This window comes from Gouania willdenowi, chromosome 7 (assembly GCF_900634775.1).
Source record: "Gouania willdenowi chromosome 7, fGouWil2.1, whole genome shotgun sequence".
NCBI lineage: Eukaryota > Metazoa > Chordata > Actinopteri > Blenniiformes > Gobiesocidae > Gouania > Gouania willdenowi.
Genome location: NC_041050.1, coordinates 2708008 through 2727730, shown reverse-complemented (window position 1 = coordinate 2727730; position 19723 = coordinate 2708008). Strand labels below are relative to the sequence as shown.

Below are 19723 nucleotides of genomic sequence, written 5' to 3'. Positions count from 1 at the left end.
GGAAGTCACTTTGTCACAGTACGAACGAAGTAAAAACACATCTATGCAGCCGTCTATGGAACTCCACATCCCACAATGCAATGCAACAAACTTTTCCAACAATGTCAATAATAGAGTGTTTACAGTGGAGATAAAAACAAACTTTCAAGCAGTAATTTTGACCTTTAACATCTTAATTTTTCAGCAAATAACCTTGGATTTATTGATTTATGAGGCCTTCACTATATATGTCATTTACTCACATGTGTCAAACTTAAGGCCCGGGGGCCAAATACGGCCCTTTACACCCTCCAATTCGGCCCGCAGGCGAAAGTAAAAAAAGAGGAATTATTGTGTAAATGACCAAATAATTCAGTTGTAGATATTTCAGTCCTTCTAAATACACAAAGTTAATGAAACTCTACAATATTTGGAAAATTGCAATTTTTCCGTGCTTTTATCACATGACTGCAGTCATTGTAAATCTCAAAGAACTACATTTTCCTGAAATTGCATCCCATAATTTCTAGAAATTGAATAAAAATTAGTCACAAAATCAATGAAATGAGAAAATCCTGCAGAGACTGAAATCTGTCACTTATTGCTTAATATTATCGTCGTCTTAAATACATTATGTATCGTTTATATGTCGCTCGTTTACACTAGGGGAAATTATTGTTGAAATTGCTCGTTTTCCCACCAAAAATCTGCGACCCATTTAAGCACAAACTATATTTAGCCCCTGGAATAAAAATGATCGTCCTGAGCAGTTTTAGGTATAATTTAAAATGAGAGACAGAGAACACGTCGTCAGTCTGTATTTTGTCCCACTGGAGGTTGGATTCCCTCTGTCCTGAACCCACGCCTTCTAAAAGCAGTGTAAGATTCAGACGCTCTGAAAAAGACCAGTGGACTTTGTGTGTTTATGCGTCACCCTGAAGCTCTGGAGGTTTTATTTTAGCATGACCCCGAGGCGTGTGATGCTACATGTGGCCTCGTCTCTTTGTGTTTGTGGAGCGCGCTCAGAACCAACCACAGACCAGGAGGAATGTGTCGCTCCAGCTTTGCATGACGTCTCACTGTGAGCGTGACCTAAAGCCATAAGTGAACATGAGCCCCAGGACCTACTGATCTACTGTGTTGGAAATATCCCACTAACGTACTATAAACTACAAACATCAGTGTTCAAATTTGTACATGAGGGGTTTTTGAGTATATTCTGAATCCATTTTTAGTGAGATCCACGCTGGCAAACCAATGGTTCTCTCTCAAAATCAAGATGGCCACCATTTCATCAGAATCAGAAAGGTTTTCATTTGCCAAGTACAGTTTAAAACAGTACAAGGAATTTAACTTGGCAGTTGGTGCAAAGAACAAGAAAAAAACAAACCAGAAACAGTGATAATAATGATGATGAGAAATATAAAGGATAAGGGATAAATAAAGGAAAAATATATACAAGTAAATCCTTTTTCTCCAAAAACTTACATTTTGCCACAAAGATGATTTTTCCTCGTGGAACAGAACCAAAGTTATGGAAAGAATTAAATTTGCAATACAGATGGTGGCCATCTTGGATCTTACTCTGAGCACAATTTACACTATTTTAAGATATATTATTAAATTCCTTGAGTCTTAAAATCTATAATTTGCCGCTGAGATTATGCTTCTATGTCAAATAAAACCAACATTATGACAAAAAATATCCAAATTGGCAAAACGAATGGCGGCCATCTTGGATTTTTTTGATTTTGGTTGGGAACCATTGGTTTGCTAGCGTGGATCCCATTAAAAATTGATTCTGCATATACAAACCAATCATAAGCCTGAAGACGTTCCCAGGACCATTTTACAATTCACTCGCAAAGCATCATGGGACGGTTGAGTATGACTAATGTGAAGACGTAGCACGTGTCAAATTCAAATCCAGCCCTTTGGATCATCATATTTGGCCCACAGGAGAAGTTAAAAATGACAGAGATAAAATAAATAATTGTATAAACTAAACTCAACAATATTTACAGGTTCTCTCAGTTTTCCTGTTGCTTATATCGCACGATTACAGACATTATTTATGTTAAACTGTTGAAAAAACTCAAAAATCTTACAAAATCCTTTAAATTATTACATATTTCCCTTAATTAATTAGAAATTCGGCGCAAAATCTAGGAAATTTAAAGTGGAGATCCTGTTGGGACTGATATCTGTCACTTATTGCTTGGATATTGTCGGTTTATTGTCATATTTTGTATTTAATGTATACGTAGAAGTGCAAACTAGGGCACAATAATGTTTAAATGACTAATTTTCATGCTTCAAATCTGATTAAACAGCTCAATGTTTGGCTCCTGAACTAAAAATGAGTTTGACCCCCCCGTGCCATGTAGTATACATCTCACGTACTCAATCTTTCCATACTATTTAATGTGAACGCCCTTCATACTAACTTAGTATGAGTCGTACGTTAGTGGGAGATTTCCAACACAACCGCATTGTGAAAACCATGGAGTGTTTCCCTCCCAGTCTCAGTTTGCTTTGTTGTTATTGTTGTGCGATGTTGGATGGTGATGTTGGATGAAGTGCTAAAAAGTAACATGGACGTCGCTAACTTCAGCATCGTTACTGTGCTGTGCTTCACTAACATTTCACACTGAAGCTAACGAGCTGTTAGCATACGACTGTTAGCTTTTCTTTACTAGGATACATTAGCACACAGGATGCTAACGTGTACATAAAAGGTTTTTTTAATTTATTAATCTGCTGTATTTATTGTTGGGCTCATTTGGGCAGAAAAAGGGAGAATTGTGCCAACGTCTTTGTTGTGATGATGATGATGATGATGATGATGATGATGATGATGATGAAGAATAAACACGAGGTTTAACTTTCTACCTCACGTGTCTGCGTTTAATCTGTGTCTGTGTGTGATTTACACACATATTTATCAGCTCATTTTATTTCATTGTTTTGGCTCATGTATCGTTGATCATTTATTAAAGATTTATTTATTCATTTGTTTATGTTTTTAACAATAATTATTCCTTTCTTCTTCTTTGAGTTTTTCTCCAACTTTTCTTCCTTCTTTCCTACATTTTGTTAAAACCTTCTCACTTCCCACCTTCTTTCCTTAATGCCATGCTTCTTACTTCCTTAAAGTCCTTCCTTCCTCCTTTCCTTCTTTCTTTCTATACTTCCTTTATTATTTGTTCCTTCCTCTGACCTTTGTTCTTTCTTTTCTTCCTTATTTCCTTCCTGACTTCCTTCCTTTTATCGACTCTTGCTTCTTCTTTCCTTTCTTACAGCTTTTCTCCAACTCTTCCTTCTTTCCTGGTTTCCTTTCTTTAACTTTCTTCCTTCATGCCTTCTTCCTTCGTAACAACGTTATTCCTTGTTTCCTCCTTTCTTTCCTTCCTGCCTTCCTTTATTATTTCCTTTCTTCCTTATTTTCTTCTTTCATTTCTTATACCCTTTCTCCAACGTTACTTCCTTCTTTTCTTGCTTTCTTTGTTCCATTATTATTCCTTCCTTTCTCTGTCTTTCTTTCCTTCATTGACTTTCTTCAGCCCTTTCTTTCTTCGTTCCTCTTTTCCTTCATTATTTCATTTCTTCCCTTATTTCCTTTCTTCCATCCTTTCGGCAACTCTTCCTTCTCTTCTTACTTTCTTTCTTCCTTTACTACGGCTTTATTCCTTTCTTCCTTCCTTCTTTCTTCTGTCCTTCCTTTCTTCTTTCTGCCTTTCCTTTATTTCCTTTTTTGCTTCTTTTCTTCATTATTTAATTTCTTCTTTCCTTCCTTATCTTTTCTCCAACTTTTGTTCATTTCTTCCTTCATCATTCCTTTCTTTCTCCACCCTTTTTTCTCTCTTTCCTTCCTTTACAGCTTTGTTCTTTCCTGTCTTCCTTATTTCTTTTGTTTTTCCTCTTTTCCTTTATTATTTCGTTCCTTCTCTTATTTCATTTCCTCACAGCTTTTCTCCAACTCTTACTTCTTTCTTTCATCCTTCATGTCTCTTTACTTTTTTCCTTTCTTTCTTCAGCCTTTTTTCTGTCTTTTGTTCAATACACACTTATTTTTTCCTTCCTGACTTCCTTCCCTTTTTTCTATCGACTCTTTCTTCCTTCTTTCCCATTTCCTCCTACACATCACAGAGGAGGAAACCCCTGAAACCTGGAGAGGAAATTGTTTCCTTTTGAACCTTTGAGGAAACCCTCAGACTGAAACGTAAACGTAAAAGTCCTTTAGGTGGAAATGTGTTGCTTTATAAATTGAGCGTACGCTTACACGTATTTAACGTGCACGGTTTTCAGAGCGTGACTGTGCAAAGGTTGGACGTGATTCCCAATCCTGAAACTTTTCCCTTTTCTCTGCAGGCACTCAGGAATCTCCGTCTCCTGTTTTACAGCCAACGTTTTTCTCCTTCCTTCCATCGACTAAATGCGTAACTCATGCCATTAAAATAACTTAATCAGTCCCATGAAAACTGAAATTCCACCCCGGAGCCAAAAGGGCTTCCTGCTGCATTTGTGGTCTTTTCCTTTTCTTATTGATGCCAGCTAACGGCTCCCGATGGTTAGCTGCCAAATCTCAATCCAATCAGCGTCTGAGAGAATTCACAAATGCACTTTACAAGCTTTAGACTCCTGCAACTTTTCTGTCTGTTACATAACATTTCCAGAGTAATTATCACAACGTTGGCGCATTTTATCTTTGGCTTTTGGATTTGGTTTCCAGCTTGGAAACATCTTACACACAGCTCAGCTCCCAATGGAACAGGATGAGGGGGTGTGGGTGCGGGCGGGGGGGCAGACTTCTAACTACAGACTAGAGTACACCAGCAGCTGGACGTCTATACTTCCTGCTCAGGAACCCATACATGAGGTCACGGCGGGATTCCTGATTTCCTAGATAGTTAACCTACAAGGTCATTGTGAAGGTCACATCTTAGGGTCTTTCACAAGTTCCGCATGCTAAAATAAACCGCAATATTTAGCAACATTTAGCAACAAACCACGTTTAAAAAAAAGCATGTGGATTTTTTTAAATGTTACTTTTGACCAGATTTACAGCAATATTTGTGATATTTAGTATTCTCATAAAATTATAATGTCAATGTTCAATCTAAATGTAAATGGTAAATCTATTTATTAAATATCAAATCTAAATATTACATTTGAATATAAATTCTAAATCTAAATGTTGAATCAATCTAAATATTAAGTCTAAATTTGAAATGTAAATCTTAAATGTTATTTTAAATGTAAATCTAAATGTCACGAGTGAAACTTTGTTGTGAAAAGTTACTGTTTGTTTTAGCATACCTAAAAAAAATACACAATGTAAAAAATGATAATTCACTCTGTAATGGTTAGGTGTAGAAATGTAATGAATTACTTCTTTTGAAATGTACTTAAATACAAGTAAACACAATTACAGTAATGTGAGTACTTAAAATGTATGACTTTCACCTCTGGTGATTTCTGATGAGACAATATTTGCTCCTAAAGGAGGCGAACAAAAACTTCAAAAACAACTTTAAGACAGAATGGATCAGGAAGAACTTTCCCTCTTATTTAACCCTTAAACGTGTGCCTTCTGCTTACATGTGAATATCCTGTTATCCTAACATATAACAGTGGTTTTCCCATAAATAACTAATAAATCTAAGCCTCTACCTTCAAAATACAAATAGCACTTTATTTATTTTATCTTTTTGAAGGAGAAAAAAAGCAGAATTTTTGTTTTTGTCATTGAAAAAACATGTTTTTATGAGTAAAAGGGCAAAAAATAAATAAAATGTATAAAAATATAATGAAAAACTTTATATTCGTGGTTAGATCTGAAGTGAGAAAAGCGGAAAAAATATCTATATTTGACATTTTGATGACATTTTTATGACAGGGACCATTTTGTGTCTAAGCTCAAAGTGTAGGTTTTTTTCAATAAATGCTCATAGCTCAAAATCAATTATTGACCAAGTCAAGGCTGTAATAACTTCATATCAAATATTCTACTTTGCACCTTTTTTTTTTTTTTTTTTTTTAATCACAAAGGCCATAAAAAAGAAATATAATGAACTTTATATCGATGGTTAGGTCTGAAGTTGTTGAAAAGATCTGTTTTGGTATCTTTTTTTTTTCCAAAAGTTCGTCGATGGTTAAAGGCTGATTATTATTTGATGCTAATAAATACTGTATGTTGCTAACTCAGATGGTTTGAATGGGTTGTAATGGGATGTGTGTGAAAAGCTGAATGCAGATATCCAACTTTGTTTTGACTACCAAATACAGACTATTATCACATTGGTAAAAAGCTTAATGACACACTGCAGGACTGAATTGGAAAACTGGATGAAAAAATAGTCTGGACTATGGGGGGGTGGGTGGGGGGGGGGTTTGATATCATTTAGTGGGATTTCTGAGAAGGAAAAACCCCTGTGCTCCTCGTCACTTTTCCATTGGACTTCAGACAAACTTTCTCCTTCCAAACATCTGAATATTGATCACGATCCTGTTGCATAACATGGCCCGGGTTCATCCTGTGTGGATGTATACGCGTGTGTGTGTGTGTGTGTGTGTTTTCCATGTCGGTGGAACGTATTAGTTCATTTACAGTGTTTGGAAAAAAGATAAATGTTTTCCATGGATGTGGAGTTGTGGCAGGAAGGAAAGAGGAATCCTTAGTGCAGAGACGAGCCAGAAGTGGTCGGAGCAGCTCAGTCTCAAACCCAACTCTGATTACTAAATGTGACCTAATTTTGGAAGGATTTTAACCTCTGGTTGCTGCTCAGATTTGGTTTTTCTGAGTGTTTCCTTTCGGGTTTGTTTACGATGGAAACACAATCAGCATTAAGGCCCAAACTCACGTATACAGACACATTAAAGCTGTGGTTTGCAAACGTTTTAGGCTCAAGTTCCCCTTTCTCTTATTTCTGAATCCAAGAAAACTATTTAAAAACATCTATAGATCATAATGATGGAATAAACGAGTGATAACACATTTGAAAGAATCTCATTTTGTAAATAAGTGGAAATAAACAGTATTTAGTGCAGTGGTTTCCATCCTTTTTTGGATCGTGTCCCCATTTTGAAATCAAGAGTTTCTGGCGACCCCAAAGACATTTTTTTCTCGAATTAGTTTTTGTTTGTGTTTGAGCTCAGATTTTAATTTTTACTGCATTTTAAGTGAACTAGATTTATATTTCACAAAGTAAAAGTATAGGAATATAGTTGTTAAAGATTGTGTGTTTTCATTAAATAATAATAATAATAATAATAATAATAATAATAATAATAATAATAATTAAAAAATGTCAAAAATCTTTTTTATTTTTTCAGGATTTTCAGGTGACCCGACATGTGGTCCCAACCCCAAGGTTGAAAAACGCTGATTTAGTTGCTTTGTATCATGGCACTACCCCATGTAGTGCCATCACGTAACCCTATGGGTACACGAACCCCCATTTGAGAAAAAAACTGCATTGGACAGACCTGAATGACTGTGGTTTGTCACATTACACACAAACAGTGTTATGGGTCGGACCCACACACATTTACACTGAGAGGCCTGGTAAAAAATATTTTATTTTGAAAAGAAATATTTTGATCCAAATGTTTATTATACATGATGTGTTTGCATCATGATTACTTATCCTTTAGATCAGTGGTTCTCAACCTTTTCAGCCCACGACCCCTAAAATAAAGGTCCCAGAGAGCAGGGACCCCCACTATAGCTGAATGTGGTTGAACACAGACATGAACGTTGAAGAACAGTCATGTGGAGACAGGACCATCTATAAGGGGGAATAAAGGGGAGAGATTTTTGGGGTCCATCCATAAAGTCAGTAAAATGATGGTCCATTGTTCTATGAATCTGTGATAACCACATTTATTTATTCATCTGAATAATATCCACTGTTATCCAGGAACGTTTACTATTATTGTTTGTACCATATATAGAGTCATCCTTGTTTTAATCAGAAATAAAATGGGTTAAAAGTGACTAAAAATGGTGGAAAAGGTGGTGAACAGGGATTTAAAAAAAACCACATAAATTGGTTAAAAGTTGCAAATTAGAGTGGACAGAAACTGACGAATGATAAAAAAAAAAAGGTTAATTAGTTTAAACTGGCAAACAATGAGCATGACAAATTGTGAATGTGGATAAAATGGCAAGAATAAGCTTGAAATATGGTGAAAAGTGACAATAATGGGTCAATATATGTGATATTAGGAGGAAAAGTGGTGGAAAGGGTTTAAAAGTGCTGAAAATGTCTGGAAAGTGGAAAAAATGTGCTGAAAATGCAAGGAAATTTGATGTAGAATTGTCAAAAATGGGAATAATGTAGCAAAAATGCATTAAAAGGAGCAAAAATATGGCAAAAAAAGTGATGAAAATAGGTTAAAATATGACATGTTTGGCATAGTTGCAGAAAAGTGGTAAAAATAAGCAGAAATGGGCTCAAATTGTTAAAAAAGAAAATTCTTAGTTTCTTGAATGCAAACCTCTCCCAGTGTCTCGCGACCCCTACTGTAGAGCATTTGTGGGGACTCACCTGAGAAACTGAATTAAGAGGTGAGATGAGGAAGAGGAGGAGCTGCATGTTCTCCTGATTTCCATGAGACGTATAACGTTTGGTTCAAAGGGTTTGCGCTGGGTTTTAAAAGCTCAATCACGCATGTTACACTTGGAAAAGCAAAAGAGGGAAATGCTCAGAAACCCAGACGATGTTTTACGGTGACGGAAAGCACTGGCGTGAACTTGGGGAAAAGTGGAGCTAGCCGAAAAAAGAAAACGGAAGTGCAACAAAGTCGGCCGTCTGGACGTGAGCAGTTTTCCTCTCTTTACTCACTCCTAGATCAGGTTACATAAGCGTTTAGTCAGAGAGCAGGAATCTGTGTCTGGAGCTCAATGGTTACCCCCAAAGACTCATTGTGGTCGCTCCGCTGTCTCACACTGGTCTTCTCCCAGTGACATATCAATGTTTAGACCCCAACAGTAGCCTCTGAGCCACCTCCACCCACCTCTCTGCTGCTTTGGCCTGGACTCCACGTTTTCCAAGCTATGGTCTGGGGATTGACATGAGTGATGTGAGCTCAGGGAAAGTCGGGGAGGTTTTCCTGGAGCCGCCGCACGTGAAACACCAGTCGGCTGGACTAAACCAAACCAAACCAGTTGGTTCCAAAGCAGAATACATTTATTTAACTGTGAGATTATGCCAATAACAGACCAATCAGATGCAGGATTAGGAGCACCTGCCTGTCAGTGGTGACCTTACGTGACCCCAAACGCAGAGTTTGCTGAAGGGGGGTCAAAAGTTTTCATAACAGTTTTCCCAAATTCATTAAAAATACTATTCTTAAAGCCACACTGCAGACTTTATGACCGAAAGAGTTTAGTTATTTTAAATGATTCTTCAGGCCAATATACAGCGCTTGACAGTATCAATGCTCCGAGCGGGACTTCCCTCTTGAAATACCGACTACGTAAGTTTGAAGAAGACGGACCGTCGTTGGCCAGGTCATGTGACCTGGAGAATGATCAACATACGGAGTCACTAAAGGATGAGTTCACTCAGAATGTAGGCTTAGTCAAGAAGTTAACCACTTTAATTTTGCCCCGATAAATTGAGGAAGTGTAGTACAACCCTCCGCTGCAGCCATCAGTTGTCGCTTAAAAAGTTCAAATTTTTCAACTTTGAGCACCGAGATCGTGCATAACCTAGTTGCTCAAATCACGCAAGTCATGTTGCTTGAGGGGGGATAACTTGAGGTTGCGTCATTTACATTGATTTGAATGAAATCTAATCCCTTCAGTCACTTCAGTCACGTACGGTGTGAACGCAGTCAGTCATTTCACCCAAGCGACAGATTCCTACTTACATAAAACTCACTTTACTTTTCTTTAATAGTGAGTCGATGATCTCTCTTCAACCAACAGGTCAACTACTGTCTGCGTACACAATCAAAGGACAACGGAGGCTGGCCCGACTGACTGACTGTTGATTGTTGCGACCTTGCTGCGGCGCTTTTGACCACTAGGGGCGCTTGACGTGAAAGTTACAGGTCTAGCGCCCCTAGTGGCCAAAAGTTACACAGTGTTGCTTTAATATAATGTACATAATATACAAATATTTTAAGATACCATAAAACACAGTGACAGTACAAAATATATATTAGTTTATTTGTTGTTCTTTTAAAAATACTAGCATAAGTTAAGTTTTCAGTGAAATGGTCCCAAGCTTTTGAGACTTTAGGTTGGTTCTTCTTTCATTGCTCAATTCTTCTTCACAGTGTAAATGGTGAAGCGACACTGCACCCAGCAGTTCATGAATGGTACTGCAGCACCAATTAAGCGCAAAGCGGCCTGATTTTATCCTAATATTACAACATTAAACAACCCGTCTATGCACTAAGTTATTTGCCTTTGGCATTACTCCCTGATATATATGAACATCATATTTAAAAAAATAAAAAATAAAATAAAAAATCCACTGTCTTCCATGCATCAGAAGAAAGACCTCTATCTTCACTTAACACTACTATTATCATTCAATGTTCATCATTCAACAAATAATAGTTGACCTTTTTGTGCTTCATATTTCATGACTTTTCCTAATTTGATGGGTATAATTGATGAAGCATAAAATCATCATGATAATATTTTTTCAATGTGCTGAACACATATTGCACACATTGGTGTTCCGCTGGGGTCATTTTGACCCCAGGCTGTTTTAGCAGTGTAAACTGTGTGTGACCCATGTGACCTTACATCCTGTGTGTATTGCAATCAAATGCTCTCTTTCTCTCTTGAAAATGTCCTCTAGGAAAAGCTTTGCTGTCAATGAGGTTTTGGAACAGCTCTTTCACAGTAAAAGTTACATAGAGGAGGATGTGTCTAAGACAGAGGACTTTATAGTGAATGACCCCAAATATGTTACAAAAAAGGACATAAAAATAATTAAATAAATATGTCTATGAGAGGAAAGGGGCGGGGTCACCAACATCGATCAATATGGTTCATTCTGTGAGACCCCAAATTAGAAAAGATTTGACTAGCTACACTAACTCTAAAACTGAAAGTTTGATCTGATGGTGGCGCTAGAGAACAGGTCAAGGTTTCATTATTTACAGTATGTATTCAACAAACAAAAACAAAGTGTCTGACACAAAAATGTGGTCAACAATTTTCTGGAGGCAAATATCCCTGGGGTCAGAAAATTGACCCTACCGCTAAAATGTGTTGGTAATATTTGAGGATAATAGGATTGTTAACAGTCTTCAGGACTTTGGCCTGTAGGCCCACGGCTGCATTAAAGCTGCATTAAACGCAGCAGGAGGAGCATCAGCTCTTGGCTCTGAAACACTGGGACTCTGTAATTGGATTTGGCTCCAAACTGGTTCAAAACTCCAGCTCGTTAATCTGTGAGGTATTTTTTCACCCTCGAACATTGACTTTCTAATGTATTTACTTTTTAAAAACAAGCATAAACCCCATAGGTGGAGTTTGAGGTTCTTGCCAGTGGGGGCTAAAGAAAATAAATAATTAAATATATTGACCGTAACAAGATTCACGCCAACCACAATATCTGTAACATATACACGAATGCAAAAATTATTGCTAACATAATTGATAATGTTTACTCCAGAAATGTGCGTCGACGCGTCGTTTAATGTTGTAAATTCATGACAAAATCTTTCTGCTTCATTTTTGCTGCAGTACCATATATGAACTGCTGGGTGCAGTGTCACTTCACCATTTACATTGTGAAGAAGAAATGCACAACAGAAGAAGAACCAACCTAACGTCTCAAAAGTTTGGGACCATTTCACTGAAAAACTTATAATACACACCTGAAGTAAAACTATCATCTGTCACATGAAACTAACAGTAATACATAAAGTTTTATGGCACTTAATATATTTGTGTATAATGTACATTATATTAAGAATTTTATTTTTTCTAATGAATTTGGGAAAACTGTAATGAAAACTCAACGCAAAACTCAAAGCCGTTTCTTGCTATTTGCAGACTTTAAGGTGCATGTGAATGGCTCTGACGCTGCCAGAAAGCGCCAAAAAAATGCAAGTTTAGGATCAAAATATATAGGAACGCTAAAACAGGTAAACCTATTCCTGTATTTGTGGCCACGCCCTAAAACTGAAGATGAACTGAATCACAATTTCATCCACAAATATGTAAATTATTATAGTCTGTCTTTTAAAAATAAATATAGATGTATTTTACTGGAAGCTGAAGATTCAATTTAAAGCCATGGTTCTCAACCTTGGGGTCAGGATCCCATGTTGGGTGGCGTGACACTGGGAGGGAGTCGCTAGAAGCCTTCAAGCAACTACGAATATTTTTTTTTTTTTTACAATTTGAGCCCATTTTTGATCATTTTTACCCGTTTTCTGCAACTACAACAATTTAAATCACTTTTCTTGCCATAATTTGGCTTCTTTTAATGCATTTTTGCTACATTACTCCATTTCTGCCACTTTTTCGTCAAATTTTAATGCTTTTCCTGCGCATTTTTTCACTTTCAAAACATTTTCAGCACTTATAAACCATTTACACCACTTTCCCCCCTAATGTCACGTTGACCCATTATTGTCAATTTTAACCTTTTTTTTTTTTAATTTTGATTACATTTTTACGGTTTCTGCCACTTTTAAGTCAATATTGACACTTTGACCCCTGTTTAACACCTTTTCTGTCCATTTTTACCCACTCTAATTTGTAACTTTCAACCAATTTCTGTGGTTTTTAAAATCCCATTTCACCATATTGTCACTTTTAACCTATTTACACCATATTTCATGTTTTTTTTTTGCCAACTTAACCACATTCATGGTTTGTCATGTCCATTATTTGCCAGTTCAAACTAATTGTTGCAATATTGACACATTTTGAACCCATTTTATTCCTGATTAGGAACCTGTGGGGGGCTGTAAAGGTTGAGAACCATGTATTTAATGCACTGAACAAATGCTTATTTATTATTTGCGTCAAATAATCCACATTTTATGCTTCTGTCAAAAGTTTAAAGAAAAATATGTTCAAGTGAAAAGAGGTCCTATAACTTGAAATGAAAATTCATGTAACGAGAGCTCTCTCTCTCTCTCTCTCTCTCTCTCTCTCTCTCTCTCTCTCTCTCTCTCCTACAGTAATTTCTTCATCCCTACAATGAAGTTCTTGTGCGCTACTGTCTGAGAGCAGCCGCAGAAATGCCTTGGCGCATGAGCAGGAGACGTCATGGATTCCTGAGTGTGGGGGCTTTGCAGGAAAGCCCTGAGTCTGTGACATGGCGCGTCTCCAGGTTTCCATGGCAAAGGCGCACAAACAGGAGGAAACACTGAGGGAATCCCGTTATTTTACAGCATTGGACCATTATAAACACCCCGAGCGGGGAAGGAAGCCGCTCTTGATACTCAAGTAATCCTCACGGAGCTTTCGGAAGGAGGACTTGAGAGCAGAACCGCGGCTGTGGCGGACACAGAAGAGACACTTTTACGCAGCGACTTACTTTTCTAACTCCATTCTCTCCAGTTTCAACACTTCTTCCCCGGGAATATTTCCATCTTCCTGCTATGGTTGTTAGAGGAGAATAACACCACCGCTGTAACCCTACATTTTTCACTTTTTTTGGGTCATAAATTTTCTCTCCAGATGTTTAGAGAGACTTGGAGGCTGGCTCAGTACCACACCATGAGGTCGATGGATCAAGGTACTGCAGAAGTGTTGTGATTATCTGGTAATAATCCACCCATTTGATCTTTACTTATAGTCTTAACTCTGATGTTGATTCTTTACTAAGTTAGATACGTAACAAACAAAAAGGAGACATCTTTACGACCTGAACTATTATGTAATCGTCATTTAAAAAAAAAACATTTAATAAAAAACTGTCGCATTATTGACTTAAATTGCTAATAAAAGTGCAGTTGAATGAATGACATCAGCAAAAAAAAAAAAAAAAAAAAAAAAAAAAGGGCTGTTAAAAGCGTAAGGGACAGACTAGAGCTGGGTGGGAACAGTGCGTAACGTGCGTAAAAACCCAGTGCGTAAAACCATGAGGGGATCCCCTCTGAAATAGCCGCGCGCGTCACCGGGAAGTCCAACCCATTCAATACTTTGAGATTGCATGTATGTGTGTGCGTGTAACACTCGTGCGTGTGTTTACTTTACTCCGTTTACACAAAAGCTGACGTTTCCACGCGCGCAGACGTGTCTCTCCGTGCACGCGTGCTGCGTCACTGCCAGCTGTCAGACGCCCGGGGGCAGCACCAGGCTGTACCTGTTCAACCAGCCGGGGCAACCCAAAACTAAATATACAACAATAATCATTTAAAAACAGTATAATAAACCTTTACAATCACTGTGCATGTTTTCTCTTAATTGCGTTTTAATATTAAACATCTGTAACCACACCTGCTGACCTATATGCTCTTTATTTGCTGCTTACAAGCAATCTTCTGTCCATATTTATGCTATTTTATTGAATTTTCTTTGATTTCTTTTTTTTTTTTTTTTAATACTGACAAGTAAAAACCAAACAGGAAAGTAGAAATGTCCTTGCACTGAAACTTTTATATTTTATTTCAACTTTTGATTGTCACTGATATGTATATAGTTTATGATAAGATGTTTCGGTTTTTAAAAAAGTATTTTCATACAATATGACATAATGTTAAATCGGTTATTTAAAAGTGGTTTGTAAAATAAGAGCGTGATGATTTCCTGCAAAACCTAATGAAAATGAAACAATTGCATTAATTAGGAGAAATTGTTTGCTGGTTAAAATTTAAAGTGAAAACATGAAAATGTAGTTTTTAATAAGTGCTTTTTAAAATGGTATTCACTTGCTTTGAAGTCGTTTGCTTTTTTAGAACGTTTGGTGACCACTAGTGTACAGACTTAAAACAAACAAACAAAAAAACTTTATTTTTTATTTATTTATCAGCGATGCTTGCATGGGCGGGGCCAAAGGGGTGGCCCAGGGTGGCACCACGTGCCACTCCTAAAATCTGATTGGCCGCACGAAGTGCCACCCCATCCAGATTCACAAAAGACAGGTCAGTCAGGATAAATTATTCTTATACTTTTAAAATAAACAGACATCACTTTAATCGCATGATTTAAACATTTTTACTGGGTAAGAAGTTCTGGTGCTGACATTTGATCCACACACAGATATGATTAACTATTTTATAGCATTAACTACATATCACATGTGTTTTTTTTCTTTAGATTTCTAACACATTGTGTAGCTTCAACATATAGGGGAAATGCCCATGTTGCCATTTATTTATTTATTTTTTTATCATTTAGGGTAAACAGTATTATTAACTGGGATTTTAAGTGGTTATTTTATTATTTGAAATTTACAGTGCCACCATAATCCGAGTCTGTGCTCCTGCAGGGCCCCCTAACCAACATTTCCTAGACCCGCCCCTGTAGCTCGAGCCATCAGCTCCCGTGTGCACCTTTTTAGAAGGCGCGTGCCCATCAGCCTCATCCTGTGCGCGCGCCGTCCCGCCTCCGTGTGAAAGTGACAGCGACAGCTTCTCAAACAGGAAACTTGTGCGTAATCATCAGCACCGATGCGCCATCAGGTTCAGGTTCCTCAGATCCACCATCATCTTCATCATCACCGGAGACTAAAAGTCCACAGCTGCTGTTCCCACGTCTGGAACCCGGAGGATTGTCCTCAGGATTAATAGAATAATAACAATAATAACAATAACAGCAGCTTGAAGCCAGATGAGCTCCTTTTACGCGCAGAATGAGTTGGAGGAGGAGCTGAGTCGGGTCAGCTGCCCTGAGGAGGACCTGCAGTTTGAGTATTTGTTTGAATATGAATCTACTGGCAGCGACTTTACAGGTGGAGATCAAGGTTTGTGACTGTGAGAGAGTTCCTCAGGTGTTATTGATCACTCTGATTGATCAATAAAAGGCATGGAATTGTGTTTATATCATTTAAAAAAGAACAAACAGGAAGTGCATTTTAAACTCTGCTTTATAGGTCCATGACATCTGCATTTGTTCTATTTTTAATGTTTTAAACTGATTTCTAAAAATACTGAGAGAGATGTTTGCTGACTCCAAGTATAGAGCAGTGATTCCCAACCTGTGGTACGGGTACTCTCTAAGGCACATGTGTCAAACTTAAGGCCCGGGGCCCAAATCTGGCCCTTTAGAGCAGAGGTAGGCAACATTTATCACAGCGGGGCCGAAAAAATGTCTTTGTTTGGTCAGAGAGTCACATGATTAGTTTAGAATAATGAGCGATCTGAGCGTTAATACAGGAAAGAACAAAGAGTTTTTATAGTAATTTTGTGTGTTTTTCTGTCATTCTGTACATTTACTTTACATAGAATTAGACCGAGGGCCGCATGTGGCCCCCGGGCCGCCAGTTGCCTATGTCTACTTTAGAGCATCCACTGGAGAAAGTAAAAACTATAGTATTTTTAAGGGCTTTGTAGTTTAACTTTGTTTATGTCACATAAATGCAGTCATTTTTAATGGCAAATGTGGAAAGAACTCTACATTTTTCCACAAATCTTACAATTTTTCACAAACAATTCCACCAAATTCCTCTAAATGACACAATATTTGGTTACAAAATTAAAAATTTTTAAGTGAAGATCCAGCAGGGATTGATATTAAAATCTAAGGCACAATGATGTCAAAATTGGGCCCAGTTTATATCAAACTGGTCCGTATTTGGCCCCTGAAGTAAAATGAGTTTGACACGTGCGCTAATGTGCTTTTAAAGATTCAATTAGGATTTATTAAAAGAACAAACAGGAAGTGCATTTCAGAGTCTACTTTACAGGTCCATGAGATCTGCATTTGTTGTAATTTAAATGTTTAAACTGATTCCTCAAAACACAGAGACAAGTTTGCTGACTTCATGTATAGTGTACGCAAGCACTGCAGGTTGCCTCAGTGCTGATTTTGACAGCAAATTTGGAACCTACAGCATTAAAAACCTGAATCACACTGAGGCTAAATATCTCTGTTGATTCTCCACCTTTACTTTGAAAGTTCTGAAAACATTTGAAGTGAGAATTTACCAAGTAGAACATGAGCCAAACTCATGGCCCTGGGGCCAAATCTGGCCCTTTGGAGAATTCCAATTCAGCCTGTAGGAGAAAGTAAAAATGATAGAGAAAACATGAATCATGTGTAAATTAAACTCAACAATATTTACAGACGCTCACAGTTTTCCCGATGCTTCTGCTCGCAATGCATCATGGGACGGTTGAGTATGACTAGTGTGTCTACCGTGCATACTTAAAAAATGTCCCCATATAGTATACATCCTGGTATTTCTCACATACTCAGTCTTTACAGACTATCTAATGTGAACACACCACATACTCATTTTGACATCAGACTTAGTATGAGTAGTATGAGTAGTACGTTAGTATGAGTAGTACGTTAGTATGAGTAGTACGTTAGTATGAGTAGTACGTTAGTATGAGTACTATGTTAGTATGAGTAGTACGTTAGTATGAGTACTATGTTAGTATGAGTACTATGTTAGCATGAGTACTATGTTAGCATGAGTAGTATGTTAGTATGAGTAGTATGTTAGTATGAGTAGTATGTTAGTATGAGTAGTATGTTAGTATGAGTGCTATGTTAGTATGAGTACTATGTTAGCATGAGTACTATGTTAGCATGAGTACTATGTTAGCATGAGTACTATGTTAGTATGAGTAGTATGTTAGTATGAGTAGTACGTTAGTATGAGTAGTACGTTAGTATGAGTAGTATGTTAGTATGTTAGTATGAGTAGTATGTTAGTATGAGTACTATGTTAGCATGAGTACTATGTTAGCATGAGTAGTATGTTTGCATGAGTAGTATGTTAGCATGAGTACTATGTTAGCATGAGTAGTATGTTAGCATGAGTAGTATGTTTGTATGTCAGTATGAGTACTATGTTAGCATGAGTACTATGTTAGCATGAGTACTATGTTAGCATGAGTACTATGTTAGCATGAGTAGTATGTTAGTATGAGTAGTATGTTAGTATGTCAGTATGAGTACTATGTTAGTATGAGTACTATGTTAGCATGAGTAGTACGTTAGTATGAGTACTATGTTAGTATGAGTAGTATGTTAGTATGAGTACTATGTTAGTATGAGTAGTATGTTAGTATGAGTAGTACGTTAGTATGACATTCTATTACCTAAAATGCGACTTAGTTCTTGTCAAAATTTAGTCATCAGGACTATTTCAGTTATAGTCTAGTATTAATCAACTAAATGACATTAGATTTTCATTGATTAACCTGCTATTGAATGGTATTATTGTTTGTAAACACACACTGACTGATCAATGCGTACGACCACATGATCACATGAGGTCTGATTGGATTTCGTCCCATGTTACATAATTAAAGTTCCGTCTTTATTAGCTAACAAAATATCATTACGTTTTGATCCAGTTTTTGATCAAATGTATTTTTTAAAATTGGTCATAGTCTAGTTGTCGCTAGAGCTGGGCGATGTATCGAGATTCAAGATATATCGATTTTTATTTGTATTTTGGGGATGTACAAAATTAAATCCATGAAAAAAGGCAAGATTTGAGTAAATCTCTGTGATTGAATGGTTTGTTGATGTTTGTCTCCTCTCTCACAGATGACTCCAACCTTGCTCCTCACAAAGTTCTCAGTCCTGAATCGGAGCAGGTGTTCCCCCTGGAGGAGCCCTCCCCCTATGGCCTCAAGTCCTGCAGTCCGTCCTTCAGCCAGACCCACCGTGAGCCCCACCCCGGCTATGAGAACCAGGAGGCCGGCACCTATGTGGACAGCAGCCGGCCCGCGGGCCTGGCCCTGAGCCCCCGTATCGAGATCACCCCGTCCCGTGAGCACTACAACCACGGCCGCGACTGCCTGCAGAACCAGCACCTGAACATCAGCCCCCGCCCCACCCTGACAGTGCCGGGCCACGACAGCTTGGCCTACCGTGAGTCCCAGTGCCTGAGCCCGGCTAGCAGCAACTCGTCCACCAGCTGGCACTCAGAGAACTACTCCCCCTGGGCGTCCCCCTGCGTCTCCCCCAGCAGTGGACAGAACCCCGGAGACCTGTGTCCTCGTCTGCAGGGCATCCACACTGGCTCCCCCCGCACCTCCCCAGGCACGTCCCCCCGCACCAGCCTGGGCGAGGACGGCTGTTTGGGGCCACGCTCGCCCTCCCCCCGGCAAGGTTCCCGCTCCGCCTCCCCCCAGGGTAAACGCACCTACGACATGTACAGGAATCCGGGTTTGATCCCCGGGCACCGCTCCCGTAGCCCCTCCCCCAACAGTAGCCTGGACAGTCACAACATGACCCCCCACTACAGCTACAGCAGCCTCACCGACGGCATGAACGGCTTCGGAGGGGCGGTCCAGCCCGGCCTAGTGCCCACCAAAATAGTGAAGACGTCCAGCCAGCTCTACACCCTGTACCCGGACAACCACGCAGACGGGAACTACCTGGTGTCATGTGACCAGGACATCAAAGGCAAAACTCCTGCAGAGCCAATCTTTGTCATCCCTCCAATCTGGTCCAAACCACTGGTTTCCAGCATCTGCAGGTAAACAACGATAAATATTCATCTGGTTTTTAAGCAGTAGGGCTGTCCCCAGGCAACTGTTTCACTAATATGTTGAGGTTTCATTTATTCAGACAACTTTTTTCAGAAAATTTTACTTTTACTCCTGACATGTTTCGACTGCCAACTGT

General features: G+C 38.4%; 1 protein-coding gene across 3 annotated transcripts in view; it reads left to right on the top strand.

Moving 5' to 3' along the window:
* Window positions 1-13221: 13221 nt before the first annotated feature.
* Window positions 13222-19723, top strand: part of nfatc2a (nuclear factor of activated T cells 2a) — a 36411-nt gene continuing 29909 nt past the window's right edge. For 2 of the 3 annotated variants that reach the window (XM_028453509.1, XM_028453508.1), the window contains exons 1-2: window positions 15560-15875; window positions 18638-19574. In XM_028453509.1, coding sequence (XP_028309310.1) covers window positions 15743-15875; window positions 18638-19574 — 1070 coding nt within the window. In that variant the 5' untranslated portion in view covers window positions 15560-15742. Of the gene's footprint in view, window positions 13707-15559; window positions 15876-18637; window positions 19575-19723 lie in introns of those variants that run through there. The other variant, XM_028453510.1, reaches the window with a different exon arrangement.